Raw genomic sequence first — 19,286 nt, 5'->3', positions numbered from 1 at the left:
TATTTAAAATCTTTTGCGCGGTTGGAGGGAGTATCTAAAGATAGAGAAAAATTCCTTAATCCCAATACCTGATGTTGCCATCAAGGCCACCGGTGACCACCTTACTCGTCTCCTGGGGATGCCAGTCCAGACAGGTGACAGCACCACCTTCCTTTCCACCAGCTTGAATCTTATGATACATCTTTCCAGTCTTCCAGTCCCAGAAGCAAACATAACCACCACTGTCACCAGAGACCAGGAACTGACCATCGGGAGAGAGCTTGAGATCAATAGCGTATCCGGAGGTGTTATGGCCACGGAAGCTCTTCTTCCGGTTTTGACGGAACTTGTCGGTAGCACCGTATACGACGATTTGGTTGTCGCCTGATTGGAACGCAACGTACTTTCCGTTGGGATGGGTTGCTGCGCGAGTGAGCGCGAACATGTATGGCTCTGCGATGAACTTGATTGGGACGGGAATGCCGTATTCCCAAGCGCGCAACGACTTATCATCAGATGTGGAGATGAAACGTCGGTTGTCGTCGACGAATGTGAGGGTGTTGACGGCCGCCAAATGGTGGTCGTATTCTTGGACCAACTCGCCGGACCGTGTATCGAACTGGACAATTTTCTTGTCTGACATACCGGCCAGGAACTCGTGTGAATGTTCAGGCGATGGATTGAAGCGAACGACATGGGGTGTTTTGCCAGTGGAGAACCGACCAAGGCATTTGCCGTATTCGGTATCCCAGAGCTTGATCTGCTGATCGTAGGAGGCAGTGAGGAAGGTCTTTCCAGAGGGATGGAAGTCTGTGCCTGAGATGGCCTTGCTGTGACCAGAGAAGGTGCGTAGGAGCTCGCGAGAGTGATACACGTCCCAAATTTTGGCCTTTCCATCGGCTGCTGACGAAAGCAACAAGTGACCAGTATTCGGAATGAATTGAAGAGAGGTGATTGGCTTTGTGTGTGACTTCCAAGTTTGCACAAGCTTTTTCGGGACATAATTCTTGGTGCTGCCGGGCTCTTTGCGCAGATCGATATCCAGATCCTGGGGCACATGCATGTAGGTCCTGCCTTGGTAGTCGTACTCCTCGGAGCCATGGAATTCGGTCGTTTCCTTCCTGGAATAGTCGTCGGCATATTCGGTGGCTGCCTTGCTCATAGCTGGCATAGGTCCTGATGGGGCCTGGGTTTCATCTTCCTCTTCGACATATTCTTCATCGCTGGCAAGCTCGTGGTCTTCGCCCTCAATCTCGTAGGTGTCGTATTGCTGATCATTGTTGTATTTAGCCCATGGTCCGAGATAAGCGCCCTCGCCTTCCACTATACTGGAGTCACCCTTCTTCTGTCGCTTTGTGCGCCAAGTCGCGGATGCGCCTTTGGTTGGCTTTATCTGAACAACATCCTTGCCACCGTATTGTGCCACATTGTCCATATTTCCAATAAACTGACCGGGTCGTGTGGGGTTGCGTGTGTAGCCCAGACTTTGGAACGTGCGGTGTTGCGCAGCGAATGTGGACTCGCTGATGGCCGCTTCCTCGGCGAAACCAGTTGGGACGTTCTTTCTCTTGATTCCGTTTCCAGGTCCGGATGGCTTGAAAGGATTCACGGGCCCCTGTGAAGGTCGAGTCATATCATCGTAGGTGGCGTTGAATGTGAGAGCTTGGGAAGAGGCATTGGCGAGTGTCATTTGCATATGCGCCTGGTCCTGTGAGGTTGTTAGTCTTATCTGTTCATCAAAGCAACGACACCAAGACTGGCTTGAGATCGAAGCAGCAAGTGAATATGGGGGACCAAACCTCTGTATTGACTTCTGGTGCAGCAACGACCTTGGTTGCGGTCGTTACTGAAGGCTTGGGCACAGTCGAGGCGTCATCGTCGCTGGACTCGTAGCCAGCTCCTAACAGACCAGACATGACGAGGAATATCACGTGTATAAGAGCGCGATCTTCAATTCCCCTTTGCGACAAGATTAGGGTGGGATCGGTCTGGTAGGTGAAGGATGGTAATTTTACGGTAGTCGGCAGGGTCCCAACGTGAAGCCCGCGGAACAGTCGCAGCCAAGCTTCTGCGAAGCACAAACAGTGCAAACATGGTGGATACAACCTAGTCCTCCGTACAGAGTACACCAGCTTGATACATACGGCCTAGATACTATGATACAGATGTGTGATATCCGTATAGTAAAATGTGGATTGCTGAGCCAAGCCTATTGACTCAGCTAGTGTCGAAGGTGGTGAGCTTTGTGACGTCGTTCTCTAGATCGCCAGTGAATGCCTCAAGTCGAGGAGCTCGTCCGTTAAGATCTACTCCTTACCTCGCAGAGCTATATCGACAAGAAGCGATGGCTCCGGACCAATCATTGAGAGAAGGGGCTGGCTCGCGCGAAAAAGGCCGACACAAGTTAGGGGTTGCTGGGTATCGTACGCTCTTCATTGCTAACCGCTTGGGAGGTATATACAAACCACAGGCCGACAAATACGGCAAGATTAACACAGAAGAATAAATGTCAAAATCAAACAATAGCAAAAGAGCATGCACCCATACTGGCAACGTATCTCGAGCCAATCGTCCACCTCCGACTGGAGACACCCGCAAGATATCTATCGCTTTCCATCACTGCACCAATACCAGCAAATCTATCTCAAGACTGAAAGAATTCGTTGCTCATCCCTAGTCATGATGGCCTAGACAAACAAGGGCCACATTGATATACCGCATTATATGGCGTCACGGTTGTCTTGGAGCTGTAATCTCGTGCGAAGATTGCGCAAAGGACGAAAAAGATAAAGTTCGAGGAACGTGGATTCGAAAGCTTATAGCAACAGCTCAGCGAGAGACAGCCCCTCAATCTAGCCGGGGCGACCATGGCGCATCGCATAATCGGTCTTGTCACGCAGTCACTGGCCCTCATCGCGGATGAGAGCAACGATCATGCTGTAAAGGTAGAAGAAGAACATCAGGAGGTGGAAACCAAGCTTGATGAAGGATTCCTAGAAACAATCAAATCGAGTCAGTCGAGGTATTATGAGTCGCGAAATCGGAAATCAAACTGACCTTCTTGTGGACGTTCAACTTGCGGAAAATCTCGGTCGCATCCAGAAGGTGCTGGTTTTCGTAGATCCTATATTGGGAAATGCGTGGTTAGCTTCGTGCGATGGTTTCGCGACCCGGTGAGCAATTCCACGTACTTCTTGGCGTTGAACAGGACGAGAGGCAGGTTCAGTACGATAGCGAGCCAGTAGCCGTTGATGACGAAGAGGAAGGTCAGGAAGGCGTGGACAGCGGCTTCGGGGATGATGTAGGCGTTGAGGCGGTTGCAAAGGTCGATAGGGTTGATGTAATCACTGCAAAAGGGTGAATGTCAGCTTTATATCCATACCAGGATCAAGAAGGCAACAGTAGGTTCATCGTTGCACCAGGCTGGAAGGACTCACCACTCAAGATCGCTGTACATAATCGTGAAGAACACCTGGAGGAAGAGGTTGACGGCGTTGATCAACACCGACAGCAGGTAGAGCCATGCTTCGCCAGACATCATGGAGACGGAGGGTTTGACTTGCGTCAAAGGTATTCAATGGCTAGAAGTACAGAATATGAGTATAGTGCGCGACAAGACGTCAAGCTATGAGGCCGGAATTGGAGATGGGTTGTGGGGGTCCCAGGGAAGGCGGAGGAATCGCACAGAGTCTTTTTCGCGGGGTCAAAGCTCACTCACAAATAAGAAGCCTGGGGACTTAGGGGGAGTGGAGTAGGGAGATTCGAGGACACAAAACAGAGAGAGTGGACCAAAGCTGAGGAGGTTCGATTAGCGAATTTGGGAACTGCGCCCGGAGTCTGTACGGGCGGTGGGACGGGTTAGCGTGTTCCCGCAAACGGGAAGGCTGGGAGATACCATACACAATCTACAGAGCACAGAGAGCTTCACTAGGAATAGTGTGAAGAATATTAGAAAATAGAGAAGTATGGACTGCTTGATAGTGGCTGCGAGACAAGTGAAGGCAACCTTAAATTGCCTCGTAACTGGAATGACGTCGGACACGTGTGTGCATACATGACCTCAGGTCTGGGCCTTTGATCCCTTTACTTCCCGACCAGAATGATCTATGTAGGGCACTAGATGGAGCAATATTATAGAACAAATTTGACTTTCTATCTCTAATGTGATACCAGTCAACTTCAACGTGATAAAACAAGAAGGAGAGTGAAATGATGAACGCTCTCAATGATATAATACTAATACTCGTACGGTCTCGCAACGTCTAACTCATCGCTTCTCGACAAGCAGGAAGTGCATTGCAGTGTAAGCAATGATGATAAAGGCCCCAGAGATCACAGCAAGGCCAATCACGTCGTTCCAGTAGCCCAGAGTGTTGAAGCCGAAAGCACTCAAAATTGACGCACCGGGGACCTCGATATCAAGTCCGTACTTGTGATCAATCAGAGTCAGATAGGTCACTTCATTTACAATCAAGGCCTCAAATCCATAGTGGAAGATGGAAAGCTATCAAAGGTTGTTAGTAAACGTCTAGCATAGACCAAGGGGACAGGGTCACTCACAGATTGTAGCCACAGTGCTGACTTGGGGATCGCATCGTGGTTGAGTAGCAGGCCTGCGAAAAGCAAGCTGAAAAGCATAACTAGACTGCCGATCAGGTTGGCCACTCCACCATCACGGAAGATGATTCCGATGAATAGGCAAATTCCGGCTGCTGCAAGGTTGAAGAGAACCAAAACCAGCAAGAACCGAAGGAACTCCGGCCACGCTGGGATCAGACCCGTCATAGGATAGACGATGATACCCATGATGATTGGAGGGATTAGCCTCAGAGGAACAATATCAAATACGACCTTGGACGCAAAGTATGTGACAGGGTGGTAGTATCCATTGGCCCGCTCGCGCACGAACAGAAGCCGTTCGGAGGAGAAGACATTGAGACTAGTCAGCGTGCTAAAGCCAAAGAGGGCCAAGACGAAGAAGAAGAGACCAAGACGGTTCTGGAATCCACTGATGTCGTCAGTGAGACCATAGAAGAGGTAACCGGAAAGAACCGCAAGCAGGATGGCAATGGCATAGTGCGTGAGCATGAGCATCGGGTTGCGATAAAGATTGCGCCATGTTCGCTGCGACAAGATGATGAATTGTCGTGCCAGGCCCACTCGAGCAAAGCCCTTAGACTGCGCCGCAGTATCAGAAAGGATAGCTGAGTTAGGCGAGCCATTTGCTGCCTGGGCGTTATGTACAGCGGCCACGATTTCATCGTGTACAGAATTGCAAACGTCGGATTCGGCGTAGCTAGCAATTAGAATATCGAGGTCACTTGTACCAGGTGCTGGAGGGGGTAGTTGATCGGGATCATCGAGGTTCTGAGGCGGGACGTTGCCCCCTTGACGGGACATCCGAAGCCACTGCTGCTGATTCTCGGCCACATCCAGCGTGGCACTCTCGTCATCTGTCTTGGGTGTCGCTGGACGCTCACTCTGCTGCTTTCTTGAGTATAGTTGACGATCTTGTTGCTGTTTCAAGGAGACTCGTCGGTTGCTCTTGGGTCGCCGGGTCGCCTCTGCACCGCTGGAGTTATCTTCGAAGCTGTAGTTTGACGCACTCGCAACAGACTTGACAGCCCTAAGGCTACTGGATGCAGTCTTGAACGGGCCGGTGCGCCCGTCAACAGAGGATGCAACTTCATCTGTGTATGAAGAGTGTGCTGCGCCTGCGTGCATCGTAAGGTCGACTAGGTAATCCGCAATGTTGAATCCAGGTGGGCATGAGTACCCAATATTGTCGAAATACTGCTGGCAAGAAGAGAAGGGGCCTGAGTAGACGGTACGTCCCTCAGCAAGCAGAATCAATCGATCAAAGAGAGCGACAATGTTCGAGCGCGGCTGATGGATGGTGAAGATGACGGTTCGGTTGTATGTTTTGGCGAGTGTGACCAGACACTCAACGACATTGAACGCATTGTAAGCATCCAGTCCACTGGTGGGCTCATCCAGAAATAGTATACTGGGACTGGTGACCAGCTCACAGGCAATTCCGACGCGTCGCTTCTCTCCTCCAGAGATGCCACGACCATTGCCTTCTTCCGAGCCAACAAGTTGGTCCTTGATATGATAGATTCCTAATTGCTTCTCGACTTCGACAACCCTTTGCTCCTTGGCTAAACGACTCATATCCCTTGGTAGTCTGAGAAGAGCACTTGTCAAGATGGTTTCGTGAACAGTAAGGGTCGCAAGCATTGTGTCTTCCTGATCCACGAAGCCGATCATGGATTTGAAATCGCTGTCGCTGATTTGTTCGCCGTTGACATAGAAGTCTCCATTCACCATGCCACGTTTGTTCTTCCGTGCCAGAATATCAAGGAATGAAGTTTTGCCAGCTCCTGATGCACCCATGATGGCCGTGATTTGGCCTGGGGCAGATGCACCTTGAATGCCGGAAAGGATTTCCTTCGAATTCAAGGTATAAGCCACATTCTCCCAATACAAGGCCGCTGGGCGATAGTCTGCCAGAAGCTTGGCAGTTTCGTCGTCCGAATCATCCGAGAGTGATAGTCGAAGATAGCTGCGGCGAGCAGCACGACGGGACAGGTACCAAACAAGCAGAATGACGGCAACCACAAAGAGCGAGCTTCCGGCGATCACACCGGCAATGAGCGGCGTGTTGATCTTCTTCACCGGGCGCTCATATCCAGGCTCATCCGTTTTATAAACGCACTCTCCCGAATCGCACGACAGGAAGATACTGGGATCACCGAAGACCGCAGCAATCAATCCGTTCATTTGAGGCTCGGAAAACACACTGGCCGTACCATCCAATGTCGCCTTGGTGTCAAATGTAGCTGGGCCCTTGATTGATTGATCAAGGAAGTCACTCAAATCGATGGAACCATTCTCGCCACACAGGAAACGACCAGGGATACACTTGCATTGCAGATTTTCGCACTTATAGTGAGTCGAGTTGGACTCATAGTCCGATTCCCAGCTTCGTTCACAGGTGTCCAAGCCGCAGTAGAAGGATTCCTTCTGGCCAACCCAAAATTGGAAACTACAAGTATCATCCTCGGCTTCGCACGAGAAGGTAACCTGAGGTTTGCGCCCCTCGAGCTGCTTCAAAATGGCCCGGTTGGTCACATCACACATTTGGAAGTTCTCCTTGATGGTGACACCCTGCTTGTGACACACTCCTCCTTCACCTTCGGGCATCAAAGCATTGCAAGCATCGTTCGTTTCGCAGACGTTGCAGTTGATACCCTTCCAGCCGTCCTTGCACTTGCAAGTATCGGAGTCACGCTGCGGTCTGTTGTCGCCATCGGCCAGAGAGCCACATAAAGGTACCGAGCAATCATCGCCTCCGTATCCAGGGGGACAGGAGCATTTTCCGTTGTAGCTGTTGCATTCTGCGAAATGGGTGCAGTTGTAGTTGTCGAGTTGGCAGTTGAAGCAAGCTGGACACTCGGGGCATCCGGGCGGCCGATCACCGAAGAGGGAAACGGACTGTGTAGCGAGAGAGACGTCGGAGAATTCACTGTTCCATGCCGAGACGTAGCCTATAAAGGGAGCCAATGTAAGAAGTGACAGAGGCACGGCATCGGTCAAGCGCATCTTGAAGGACGGGCGGCGGCGGCCTGTCCTGGTATGCAAGGACAACCAGCAGCCGAGGAACGAGTCAGATGGATCCTCAAACAATTTGGATCCAATGTTGAGGTTCAAGCATTCGTTTGAAGCTAGGATAGATGGTTATAATAGACAAGGAGTGGTTGGGGAGAGACAAGGCAGATGTGGAGAGGTGAGATTGGCCCCCGATGACGCGGGCGGAGAAGAGAGGTTGGGGCCTGCTGCATGGGCGCCAGGAACCCGCTGCCAGGTCACACCTACACTCACTCCTCGATAATTCGTTGGGATATGCAGACTTGCTGCCGAATGACAATCTTTAAAATCCAGAGCCCATAAAGTCTTCAATTACTCCATACAACTAAGACCTTTCTTGTGCTCTACTCCGTACATTCTCTACACTGCTTGCGACGATGCGGGGAAACACGTGATGCCAGCAAAAGATGCCAAATTCACCCACACCAAATACTCATTCACATCAGCCATTCGTAACTCGAGGCCGTCATAGAGACCCAGCAATATAAAAGTCTCTCGGTGAAACGGACAGCTATCACAATGGTGAAGATTGAGACCTTCGCGGTAGAACAGGTATTTGCCCCCGCACCCCTCTGTGAGGCTATTGCTAATTGGAAATCAGTGGATGGACAAGTATGAGACGACCGCCAAGTATAACATCGCCGAAACCTGTTGTGCCTCGATCTCCGTCGACGATCTTTGCGCAATCTCCGACGACAAGGAATCCAATCCCTTGACTCAGCTGCAATCCACCAAACTCACGTATGGAGCGATTCGAGGATCCGACAAGCTGCGAACTACCCTGTCCAACCTCTACTCTGCGAGAGCGCCAACGGTCTTGCCGAAGGATAACATATTGATTACTGCTGGTGCTATACAAGCCAACTTCTTGTTGCTGTATACCCTGGTTGGGCCCGGTGACCATGTTATCTGCCACTACCCAACATACCAGCAGTTGTATTCGATTCCGGAGTCACTGGGGGCCGAGGTTAGCTTGTGGAAGTCTAAGGAGAGCGATGGGTGGCAATTGGATCTGGAAGAGCTGAAAGGCCTGATCCGTCCCAATACGAAGATGATTATCATAAAGTATGTCTTGTTGGCGATGGAATTACCATGCGATACGCTTGCTCACCCAGGTTTTCTCACAGTAACCCGCAAAACCCAACTGGAGCGATCATTACGCGCGACACCCTGGAGAAATTGGTAGAAATCGCCCGCGAGAAGTCCATCATTATCCACTCTGATGAGGTCTATCGACCGATCTTCCATGGTATCGGCCCCGCAGACCCGAAGTTCCCACCGACTATACTTTCCCTAGGATATGAGCGCACAGTGGCAACGGGTTCAATTTCCAAGGCCTATAGCTTGGCCGGTCTGCGAGTTGGCTGGGTTGCGTCGCGCGACAAGTCTATCGTCGAGGCTCTTGCCAATGCGCGGGACTACACGACTATCTCAGTGGGCCAAATTGACGACTCCGTCGCCAGTTTTGCACTGGCTCCGGATTGCATTCACAATCTTTTGAAGCGGAACATCGATTTGGCTCGAGCCAACCTTGCTCTTTTGGAGAAGTTCATCGAATCTCATCGGTGGGCCTGTGATTGGGTAAAACCACAAGCTGGAACCACTGCCTTTGTTCGGTTTAACAAGATGGGGAAACCGGTGGACGATGTCGCCTTTTGCGAGATGCTTCAAGAACGGACCGGTGTCATGCTCGTCCCTGGTAGTCTTTGCTTCGGTGGCGGAGAAGACTTCAAGGGTTATGTTCGCATTGGATATGTCAATGAGACAGAGGTCTTGGAGCAAGGCTTGAATGCTTTGCGGGACTTCATGGAGGATGGCTATGAAGACGTTCCTGCTGTCAAAAAGCTTGTAAGAAGATAACAGCAAGCATCTCTGGAAATTAAGATTTGTATAGACATCTCAGAAGCTCCCGAGGACCAACTTGGACATAAAAGAGGCTATGAAAGTGTGACCCACTTTGAAGAAGTGAACTCAAAACCTTGGAAATTCCAATTCCAATTCTAGGCCTGCAGGCATCTTAATTTGGATTGCTTAATGGGCCGAAGCTCATGTGAAGAAGCAGATGTACTTAATTACATGCGTGTAGAATATAAAGGAAGGTCTCTTGGATTTTGTACATTATGAACGGGGAATATCCCATCTAAAACATTCATGCAATTTATGCAGTGTCGTTTGGAGAAGATCAGTAATGCACTGGTTGCCCAGGTGGGATCGGCACCGTGTCCGGGCCGAGGCATCCTTCCTCCCCACTTCGTTCGCGTTTCGTCTCACTCAACTGGGGGCCAATTCTTGCTTACTCGGAGGCTTTGGGATCTTTTTTATTTTGGAGCACGGCGGATTTCCCCTCAGAGTTAGATCTTCAGCTGTGCTCTCAAATCTCATTCTTTCCCCCGACCCCGACCCGATTCTTCGGATTGCTAGATCACTCACATCATGGTGTTGCCGGCTTTACCTGGTAAGTATTGCTCAAGTGCATGAATAAATGCAGGGGATAATTAACACCACTTCTTCTGCAATCAGTTATCCCTCTGGGTCTTGCTATCCCCGCTGCGGCCACTTCACTTGCATACCTGAACGCGAAATGGTCGCTATCACACGATTTAAACCTCATCAAGGGGTTGGTGAAGATGTCAATGAAGCTTCACTTCGCAGAACGTGGTGATCGTCTGAATCTGTTCTACACACTGGAAGCTCAAGCGCTCAACCCAAAAACCGCCGATCACCCATTCGTTGTGTACAATGGCCGAACGTCGACTTTCCACGACACCTACGTCATGGCACTTCGTTATGGAGCATGGTTCAAAAATGTCCATGGAATCAAGCCCAAGGAGATTGTCGCCGTTGACCTGATGAACTCCTCCACATTTGTCTTCATGGTACTCGGGCTTTGGAGTATTGGGGCAGTTCCAGCGTTCATCAACTACAACCTGGCTGGAAAGCCACTGACCCACTCTGTGAAGACCTCCACTGCGAGACTCCTGGTGGTGGACGAAGACCTTCGCCATTGCTTCCCGGCAGAGCAGCAGGAGATTCTGACCTCTCCGGATTTCCGTGAGGGCAAGGGGCCAGTTGAAATCGTGTTCCATACCTCGGACGTCGAGGCACAGGTTTTGGGAACGGAGCCGGTGCGCGAGGATGATAAGGTGCGTAATGGCCTAGTTGCCCGCGACATGGCCATCTTGATCTACACCAGTGGCACAACCGGGCTGCCTAAGCCCGCTATTGTCAGCTGGAAGAAGTGCTGGTCAGGCAGTGTGTTCTTTGGAGACTGGATGGGCATCACTCCCTCCGATAGATTTTTCACGGTAAGCTCTTCGTTCGACAATGCATCTGGCCTTCTCTGTCTAATATCTCACCAGTGCATGCCCCTATATCATAGCTCTGCTTCGATACTTGGCTTCTTGACTTGCTTGGTGAACGGATCGACACTCATTCTTGGTCGCCGATTCTCAGCACGCAATTTCATTAAAGAGGCTCGCGACAACGATGCGACAATCGTCCAATATGTTGGCGAAACACTCCGCTACCTTTTAGGTGTCGCGCCTGAGACTGACCCCGTAACCGGCGAGAATCTCGATAAGAAACACAAAATCCGATTGGCGTTCGGAAATGGACTGCGCCCCGATATCTGGAATCGATTCAAGGAGCGCTTTAACATCCCCACGATTGCTGAGTTCTATGCCGCTACCGAAGGCACAACGGGCTCGTGGAACATGTCGACCAATGACTTCTCTGCAGGCGCCATTGGTCGAACCGGTGCAATCGGTGACTTTATGATTGGTCGAGGATCTGCTATTGTAGACGTCGACTTCGAGACCCAGGAGCCCTGGCGCGACCCCAAGACCGGTCTTTGCAAGAAGACCCCTCGCGGTGACCCCGGTGAGTTGCTGTTCGCCATTGACGCAGCAGACCCATCGGCCAAGTTCCAGGGGTACTTTGGAAACAAGAAGGCCACAGAAAGCAAGATCATTCGTGACGTGGTCAAGAAGGGCGATGCCTTCTTCCGAACTGGCGATATGGTCCGGTGGGATAAAGAGGGCCGTTGGTACTTCTCAGACCGACTGGGAGATACCTTCCGCTGGAAGAGTGAGAACGTTTCTACCAGTGAGGTCGCCGAAGTCCTAGGTGCATACTCTGAAGTCCACGAAGCCAATGTCTACGGCGTTGCTCTTCCAAACCATGATGGACGTGCCGGATGTGCAGCCATCGTTTTCAACCAGCAAATGGCGAGTGGCACCCCGTCTGAGCCTGCGCTGGAGCCTTCGCGTCAAGTGCTTGACGATCTCGCTGCACACACACTCAAGAATCTTCCTAGATTTGCGGCTCCTTTGTTCTTGCGTGTCACGCCTGAGATGCAGTCAACTGGAAACCTCAAGCAGCAGAAGCACACTCTTCGCACAGAGGGAGTCGACCCGTCACTGGTCTCAAAGAAGGATCGAGTTTATTGGCTCCAGGGTAATTCTTATGTACCCTTTGGACAAAAGGAATGGGATCGGTTGAATGGTGGCCAGGTTCGACTATGAGCATTTTATTTGTTGAGCTTGAAGAACGTCATGTTTTACAACTTTCGAACATGTTGTTTATTGCATATTGAACTCATATTTATAGCCTCTTAATACCTTTTGGTTCTTGCGCATAGATACCCTGCATAATTTTTCATTCAGAATGCTTACACTTGGGTTTGAAGTCAACCTTGGAATGATGCTACCTAGGTATACAACCAGTGCCCAGGAAAATGAAACAGTTCTTCCTAGTGAGCCAAACGGACACCATGATCAAGGCACAATTTTCATCCTTCTAAGATTTAGTTGAGCTGTTCCAGTTGTCCAAAGGTGCATCAGCCTCAACAAGCTTCCACACATCCTCAATTTGCGACACAACATCCGCGCTCAAAGGTCCATTATCAATACCATCGAGGGTCTGTTTCAGCTGCTCAAGATTGCGCGAGCCGAAAACCAGACCATCTCTAAGCTCTCCCTTCAGAGCAGAGTGGTACACCACCCACCGGTATGCGAGCTCGGCCTTGGGAATTTCTGACTTCTGTGATATGGTTCCCCAAAGCTTCAGGCTCTCCAGCATACGTGGTTTGTTGTACAGTGAATCGTACAGCCTGCCAGTGAACGTGGTCGTGTCCCATCGACTTTTCCCCGCGACGAATTCCTCGGCGTCCTTGGCCAGGAAGCCCCTTGCAATAGGTGAATAGGCATAGAAACTGATATTGTGCTTGCGCAGAGTTGGAAGGATTTCATCTTCTGTTCGGCGTGCAATGGTGGAGTAATTGCCTTGATAGACAGCGGGTGTAACCCAGTCGTTTCCGCGGGTAATGCGAATGACTTCTTCGATTTCATTGGCCAAGAAGTTGGATAGACCAAAGCGCTTGAACTTCCCAGCCTGGAACTGTGTGTTGATAGCAGCCAGCAGAGCCTCCAGATCCTCAAAAGAGATTCTCCGATCTGGAGCGTGGATGTAGTATATGTCGAGCTGTCAATAAGTGAGGAGACTTGTTTTTTTCCATATGCGTACTATCAGAGGCTTACTTGATCCGTTTGAAGAAGGTCCAAACTCTGTTGCAGGATGGACACCAGAGACTCTGGGGTAGATGGCTCCTGGCTAACCCCACCAGGATACTTGGAATCAATAGCGAAACGTGAATCCGCGTGAGCTCCCAGTCGCTCTTCGGAGTTAGCGTAGACTCTGGCTGTGTCAATGTTCGTTACACCTCTGGCTTGTAAGATGTCCAGGAACTCGTTCAAGGCGTCAACTTCGGGAAGTGCGATGTTATCCATGATAGAGGCTCCACCCCAGATGAGTTTAACATTTGCCATGGTGTATCGAAGGAGAATTGTGAGATGAAATGTAGAGATGAGTGCTCAGTGCCAGATGCTCATAGGGAATGAGCGAGATGATTCCCAGGTATTTGTATTTCACACAATGTATGACAGCCCTGGAGATCGGGTCGTACTTCACAAGTCTGTGGAGCTTGAGGCCATGCTGCTGATGCACACTTCTAGCCATTCGCGCAACATAGCGGAAATGACAAATTGTGCCAGAACAACTTTCTGGCCTTGAAACGCGGAAAGAAATATACTCCAGGGCTTCCAAGGCTTCTCTATACCTTTCGTTGTGGGAAGCTTGGTGTTGTATGGGCTCGACTCACCTTCAAGTCGTGCATAAGGGCTCAATCATCAATTTGAGCTCAATGCTGCAAATGTAAACCTTGGAATTCGCTGGATCTACCTACAGAATAGAGATTATAAGTTCATCGAAGCAGCACTATAGCCTAAACTAATTAGGCTACCCAAGTTTTATTTGAGCGTCTACTTGGTAGTGTGTAGTGGCACCCGGCATAAAGCCGACTCGGGTGCCGGCTTCCCCGCATATAAATTGGAGATCGCATGTCGCATTTCACATTTCGTGAATTGTTTCTAAAAATCCGAGGATCATGTCTACAATGACAGTATTAACAGCACCGATCCGTCCGTGTATGTTTAAAGCCCGACCGGGCAGCATTCGCACCTTCGCGACCACACGCTATCTCCGCACAGACGCTGGCTCCGTAGCTGCGTCATTCCTGTCGCGCTTCCAGTCCCTAGGCCCGCAAATTCGGACACAAACCCTAGACGCAAACCAACTTCAGCTACTCACCCTCACACTTGACCGTCCAACTCTGTTCCCTGATACGCCCTCGCTGTCCAATGGCGCCTTGCCTCCGCAGTCCGCGACCCCCGTGCCGCCGGGTTACCATCTGGCATACTTCACGCCCGCATTCATGGAAAGCGAGCTAGGCGCAGATGGAACGGACGCATCGTACAATCCAGAAACGCCCTTCACGCGACGCATGTGGGCCGGCGGAGAGGTGCTGTGGCCCCGTGGCGCAGACGGGAAACCCAATCCATTGCGCGTGGGACAGCAGGTCCAAGAGACCACGCGGGTACTGAGTGCTGAGCCCAAGGTCGTGAAAAAGACAGGCGAGGACATGATTGTGGTTGGGGTGGAGAAGGAGTTCTCTAACGAACATGGCGTGTCAATCATTGACCGACGGTTTGACTTCCCATTCCAATGTGGCTGATCGAAATACTGACACCGTACAGAAACTGGGTGTTTCGAAAGGCGCTCCCTATTCCATCTGCATCAACCTCCTCTAGTGCCGCTCTCCCGACGTCAACCTCGCACCTCGCAACCCCCAATCCCACCTCAGCCGACATCACGACCGAGGGGAACACCCATACACGTACTCTAGTGCAGACACCTGTGACCCTGTTCCGGTTTTCTGCACTGACGTTCAATCCCCACAAGATTCACTATTCGCTACCCTGGGCTAGAGACGTAGAAGGACACAGGGATATTGTTGTACATGGCCCGTTGAACCTAATTTCCATACTAGATCTGTGGCGTGACACCAAGCGTCAAAGTGTGACGGATCACAGCTTGCTTGTCCCCGAGCGCATCTCGTATCGAGCGACAAGCCCGTTGTATGCTGGCGACGAATATCGCATCGTGCTTGAAGAAGGCCAGGAAACCAAGGTGCAGATTATAGGGCCTGGAGGGGTAGCTATGAAGGCTGAGATTCAATAGAATAAACTCAGCCATAAAATGAATATATGGACAACGTTGCACATATTGAAGTGAAGAAATAAGCCTTTGGGCGGCGAGGCATGAAATGAATAAACCGCCGGGGCGGGGCGATCGTCCGGTTGGGCACATCTTTCCCTGCATTTTACCCCGAGGCCTTCTAAAATCCGCCCACCAAACGGAGAACAGAGATCATCCAGCTTGTTTGAAAAAAATCATGGACGAGAATCTGGACCCCGCTGCGGAGACGGTCCCTAAGAAGCGAACGCGGGTGCAATTTTCGTGCACAGCGTGCAGATATCGCAAGTAAGCATAGCCCGAGGACATTTCAAACCCACGAAATCAACGCGCATCTGGTAAATCTACAGACACTGATTGCATGTAGACTGAAATGCTGTCGCAACCACCCATGCACCAACTGCAAGAAGCGGGGCGAGGCAGCATCATGCACATATGTTGGTCGTGGACCACGGGGCAAAGCCCAGCATGGTCGCTCGAGCCCGACGCTGGTTCAAGATCGCTTGCATCACTTAGAAAACCTGGTCATGTCACTGGCTCAGAACCAGCGGCCTGATTCAGAAATTGATTTCAATACACAGCCAGAGAATAAGGCTGCATACGCAACGCCTTCACCGCGGAGCAGCGACCCTAATACTGAGTCTGCTCCTGTTGATACGGGCACGCTTGTCGTCAAGAACGAAGGAACCAGCTATATTGATAGCGCTAATTGGCGTGCCATTTTGGAAGAGGTATGATATCTGATTTCTATGCCTGTGGCGTTATTGTGCTGACGTTGACTGACTCGATTGAAAAGATTAATGGCGTGAAAGAATATCTGGATGAAAATCAAGGAAATTCTGAAGATGAAGACGTTGAACCTGATGATATGGACAGCTCGTCCCCAGTCTTGCTACTCGGGAATAGTAAGCCAGTGAGCAAAGAGGAAGTGCTTCTTGACATTCCTCCACGGTCGATAGCCGATCGTTTAGTATCACGCTTCCTGAAGACGTCTGAGCCAGCACGCAGTGAGTAACTTGGTTTCTTCCGCCGCGCTATCTTGATTTTTGGACTCTGTGCTAATTATCCGTTAGTTGCAATTCATGTGCCGACGTTTCACAAAGAATACGAGCAGTTTTGGCATCACCCAGCCAAAAAGTCTTTTACTTGGATTTCTCTCTTGTACTCGATCTTGGCATTGTCTGTCTCAATATACCACCGGAGCGCGGAGCCATTGCCTTCTGACCTGGCAAATCCTATGACATTATGGGCTATATTTCGAAAAAGGTCCTCAGAATGTCTCATTCAAGCAAACTACATCACCCCAGGGCGGTACAAAGGAGAAGCGCTGCTGTTTTACTCTCTGACCGAGTTTTATAGAAGCCAAGATGCACAGATCGGAGTGTCATACTTGATTGGGATCACTATCCGGTTAACCATGCGCATGGGCTACCATCGCGATCCGAGTCATTACCCCATGCTATCAGCATTTGAGGGGGAGATGCGCAGGCGTCTTTGGGCATTGCTTACCCAACTCGATACTTTAATTTCTTTCCAAATTGGTGTTCCTAGAACCATCCAACCTTGGCAGTACGACACTGAGCTACCGTCAAACATGCTGGACACTGACTTCGATGAGAATTCGGCTATGCTGCCATCTGAAAGACCAAAAGAGGAACGAACAGACTGCTCTTACACGAGGGCCAAAGCTCACATCATGAGAGTTTTTGGACAGATCACAGATCTGGCATTTTCTCGAGAGCACTCGTCATACGACGAGATTCTAGAGATTGATCGCCGCTTGGAAATGGCGCATGATATAATTCCTTCCTTCCTACAAATTCGGTCCATGACGCAGTGTATCGTAGATCCTGCGGATCTGATCATGCGTCGCTTCACATTGGAGCTCTTATACCAGAAAGCACGCCTTGTCTTGCACCGCCGATACATTGGCGAGACAAACCCGAAATTTGCATACTCACGATCAGTCTGCCTGACGGCTGCTCGCGAGGCTCTTCGATCACACACTGAGATTTGGACTGAATCACAGCCTGGCGGTCAATTGTACGCCGAGCGGTATTTCCTCAATTCTCTTCAAAATACCGACTTCTTACTGTCGGCAATGATTCTTTGCCTTGGGCTTTCCCAAGACGAGGAGCGCGGCGATGCTGCGCGCCTTCAGCCCCACGAACGTTCAGATTTCTTCCTTCTTCTAGAAACTACTCAACGCATATTCATGGAGTCACAGCACCAGTCAGTAGATACGCAGCGGGCAGTATTGGCCCTGTCTATCATGCTCAAGCGTGTGAAGGACGCCGATTCTCAACGGTCTCACTCTATCGCCCAAAGCATAGGATCAGCGACAAGTGAGTTTGCTCTTCGTTATACTCAGTGAACATTATTGACCGTTTCTCCAGGCCACAGTCCATTCCCGGTAGCCAGCCAAACAGCATTGAGCAATGAGCAATTCCCAATGTACGCGGCGAACTACGAGACGCCGCGTGTAATCCCAAGCACCGCTGGAACACCATCCTACACCTCACTTGGGGTTATTGAAGAAATGCTAGATGGACCTGCTCAACTCGACTGGGTAAGAACTTCGGTTTATTTGCTGAGGCCAAAGCTAACTCGAAGACTCTCTAGCGTTTGTACGACAGCCGTATCTCGGGGGTAGAAATGGCAACCAACAACAATGTCTGGTATTCTGATGCCCCTGCGACTCCGTACGACTTTGCTTCATACAAGAGCTAGGTACCGCTGAGTACTCTGCGGAACAGAGGAATTTTCGATTAAAATATCAGACTTTGACATGCTTCATGACCACAATGTTCACCTTCTGTTTTGTTCATTTTGTTTTTGTTTTTTGGATATATTCCCCCGGCCATAACGAACCAAATACAACCTCAATCATAATCACATGCTTTATAAAATTATATAAAACCTAGGTGCGACTTCTCAAAGTCATACGGAGTACACTATGTCCAGCCCACAATTTTATAGTTCCCTGCCGAGGCGTGGAGTGTCGGGTGTAGATCCATCCCGCTCCGCGGAACAGGGCATAATTTTCTTGCGTTGCACCAACTAGCACACCCCAATAATCCGCCTCGAGCTTATCTGATCGGATAACCAGCTTCAATGCAAGCTCCTCGGGTCCTGCGACTTGCCAGTCGTCCAACTGCGCCCTCCCCCTACGCCAAAATGCGCGCAGGGTACCGCAAACACTCCGAACGATAAGCACATCACAAAGACCAAACATCCAGTCTTCCCCCAATGGGAACAAACTCACCCGACGAGCCTTCGGACTCCCATCACTATCATCTTTCCTCCCCTCAAACGGCGGCAACAACTCCCCGCACCGCGTCTTAACAGCAACCCGCAACCTCCCCTTCAACCCAGCCCTCCTCTACAAAGTGATTTCCTCCGTCGAATCCTACAGCCAATTCCTTCCCTTCCTGACCGCCTCGACCGTCACAGCTCGCGACCCTGAAACGGGCTACCCTACGCAAGCATTCCTGACAGTAGGCTACGGCCCGCTCAGCGAGACATTCACGTCGCGCGTGGACTGCGATGTCGAGAAATTGACAGTTGAGGCTAAGAGCGGGGACAAATATGGGAAGGAAGCACAAGGAACCCAGAACGACAAGGCTTCTGGGCTCGGTGGATTGTTCCCTGGTGCTAGTGAGGGCCTCTTTGAATATCTCTCTACGAGGTGGGAGCTTGTGCCCATCACGCCTGCTGAGGCTCAAGGTGGACCGATGACGAAAGTCAATCTCGAGGTGCGGTTCGAATTCCGCTCACAGATGCATGCTACTATCATGAGTTCTGTTGAGGGGCAGATGGCTGGAGTTATGATTGAGGCTTTCGAGAAGCGGATACGCGAGGTTGAGGGGAAAGGATTGTAAGATGAAAACGGTTGTAGATTTGATTGTACATTAGAGCTTGGGATTTGCGCACAATTTGCATGCACCGTATGTGCACATATATAACCATTTAGACTTGCATCTCTCGAAACCTTTCCAAGGTTGGATTGGGTTGCTGTATAGTCTTAGGAGGGAATGGGAGAATGAATAATGTGACCAGAAAAAATT

The 19,286-nt window shown here is 50.4% G+C and overlaps 8 protein-coding genes across 8 annotated transcripts; 4 read left to right on the top strand and 4 right to left on the bottom strand.

The window, feature by feature from the left end:
* Window positions 1-55: 55 nt before the first annotated feature.
* N7506_010531 (WD40 repeat domain-containing protein) lies at window positions 56-1,895 on the bottom strand (the record flags this gene model as incomplete). Its single annotated transcript, XM_056959824.1, has 2 exons — window positions 56-1,687; window positions 1,779-1,895. The coding sequence occupies 2 exons, from the start codon at window positions 1,893-1,895 to the stop codon at window positions 56-58; spliced, it is 1,749 nt and encodes a 582-aa protein (XP_056809214.1).
* Window positions 1,896-2,879: 984 nt separating this feature from the next.
* N7506_010530 (cornichon family protein) lies at window positions 2,880-3,520 on the bottom strand (the record flags this gene model as incomplete). The annotated part of the gene is made up of 4 exons (XM_056959823.1): window positions 2,880-2,972; window positions 3,037-3,103; window positions 3,171-3,326; window positions 3,417-3,520. 4 exons carry the CDS (start codon window positions 3,518-3,520, stop codon window positions 2,880-2,882), a joined length of 420 nt encoding a protein of 139 aa, XP_056809213.1.
* A 726-nt stretch (window positions 3,521-4,246) lies between these two features.
* Window positions 4,247-7,584, bottom strand: N7506_010529 (putative ATP-dependent permease ADP1; the record flags this gene model as incomplete). Its single annotated transcript, XM_056959822.1, has 2 exons — window positions 4,247-4,483; window positions 4,540-7,584. The coding sequence occupies 2 exons, from the start codon at window positions 7,582-7,584 to the stop codon at window positions 4,247-4,249; spliced, it is 3,282 nt and encodes a 1,093-aa protein (XP_056809212.1).
* A 564-nt stretch (window positions 7,585-8,148) lies between these two features.
* N7506_010528 (uncharacterized protein) lies at window positions 8,149-9,489 on the top strand (the record flags this gene model as incomplete). The annotated part of the gene is made up of 3 exons (XM_056959821.1): window positions 8,149-8,181; window positions 8,231-8,694; window positions 8,745-9,489. The coding sequence occupies 3 exons, from the start codon at window positions 8,149-8,151 to the stop codon at window positions 9,487-9,489; spliced, it is 1,242 nt and encodes a 413-aa protein (XP_056809211.1).
* A 573-nt stretch (window positions 9,490-10,062) lies between these two features.
* N7506_010527 (uncharacterized protein) lies at window positions 10,063-12,152 on the top strand (the record flags this gene model as incomplete). Its single annotated transcript, XM_056959820.1, has 3 exons — window positions 10,063-10,084; window positions 10,150-10,934; window positions 10,989-12,152. The coding sequence occupies 3 exons, from the start codon at window positions 10,063-10,065 to the stop codon at window positions 12,150-12,152; spliced, it is 1,971 nt and encodes a 656-aa protein (XP_056809210.1).
* A 274-nt stretch (window positions 12,153-12,426) lies between these two features.
* Window positions 12,427-13,454, bottom strand: N7506_010526 (aldo/keto reductase family protein; the record flags this gene model as incomplete). Its single annotated transcript, XM_056959819.1, has 2 exons — window positions 12,427-13,110; window positions 13,167-13,454. 2 exons carry the CDS (start codon window positions 13,452-13,454, stop codon window positions 12,427-12,429), a joined length of 972 nt encoding a protein of 323 aa, XP_056809209.1.
* Window positions 13,455-14,068: 614 nt separating this feature from the next.
* On the top strand, window positions 14,069-15,204 carry N7506_010525 (hydroxyacyl-thioester dehydratase HTD2; the record flags this gene model as incomplete). Its single annotated transcript, XM_056959818.1, has 2 exons — window positions 14,069-14,670; window positions 14,721-15,204. Coding segments are annotated over 2 exons (1,086 nt in total), but the record flags the coding sequence as incomplete, so codon positions are not given.
* A 542-nt stretch (window positions 15,205-15,746) lies between these two features.
* On the top strand, window positions 15,747-19,100 carry N7506_010524 (putative C6 transcription factor; the record flags this gene model as incomplete). Its single annotated transcript, XM_056959817.1, has 6 exons — window positions 15,747-15,950; window positions 16,016-16,226; window positions 16,293-17,564; window positions 17,616-17,788; window positions 17,842-17,921; window positions 18,341-19,100. The coding sequence occupies 6 exons, from the start codon at window positions 15,747-15,749 to the stop codon at window positions 19,098-19,100; spliced, it is 2,700 nt and encodes an 899-aa protein (XP_056809207.1).
* Between the last annotated feature and the right edge of the window lie 186 nt (window positions 19,101-19,286).

Source organism: Penicillium brevicompactum, assembly GCF_028827555.1.
Source record: "Penicillium brevicompactum strain IBT 35665 chromosome Unknown utg000006l_segment0_segment0, whole genome shotgun sequence".
Classification (NCBI taxonomy): domain Eukaryota; kingdom Fungi; phylum Ascomycota; class Eurotiomycetes; order Eurotiales; family Aspergillaceae; genus Penicillium; species Penicillium brevicompactum.
The sequence above is the reverse complement of the archived record's forward strand: the minus strand, read 5'-3'. Positions and strand labels throughout refer to the sequence as shown.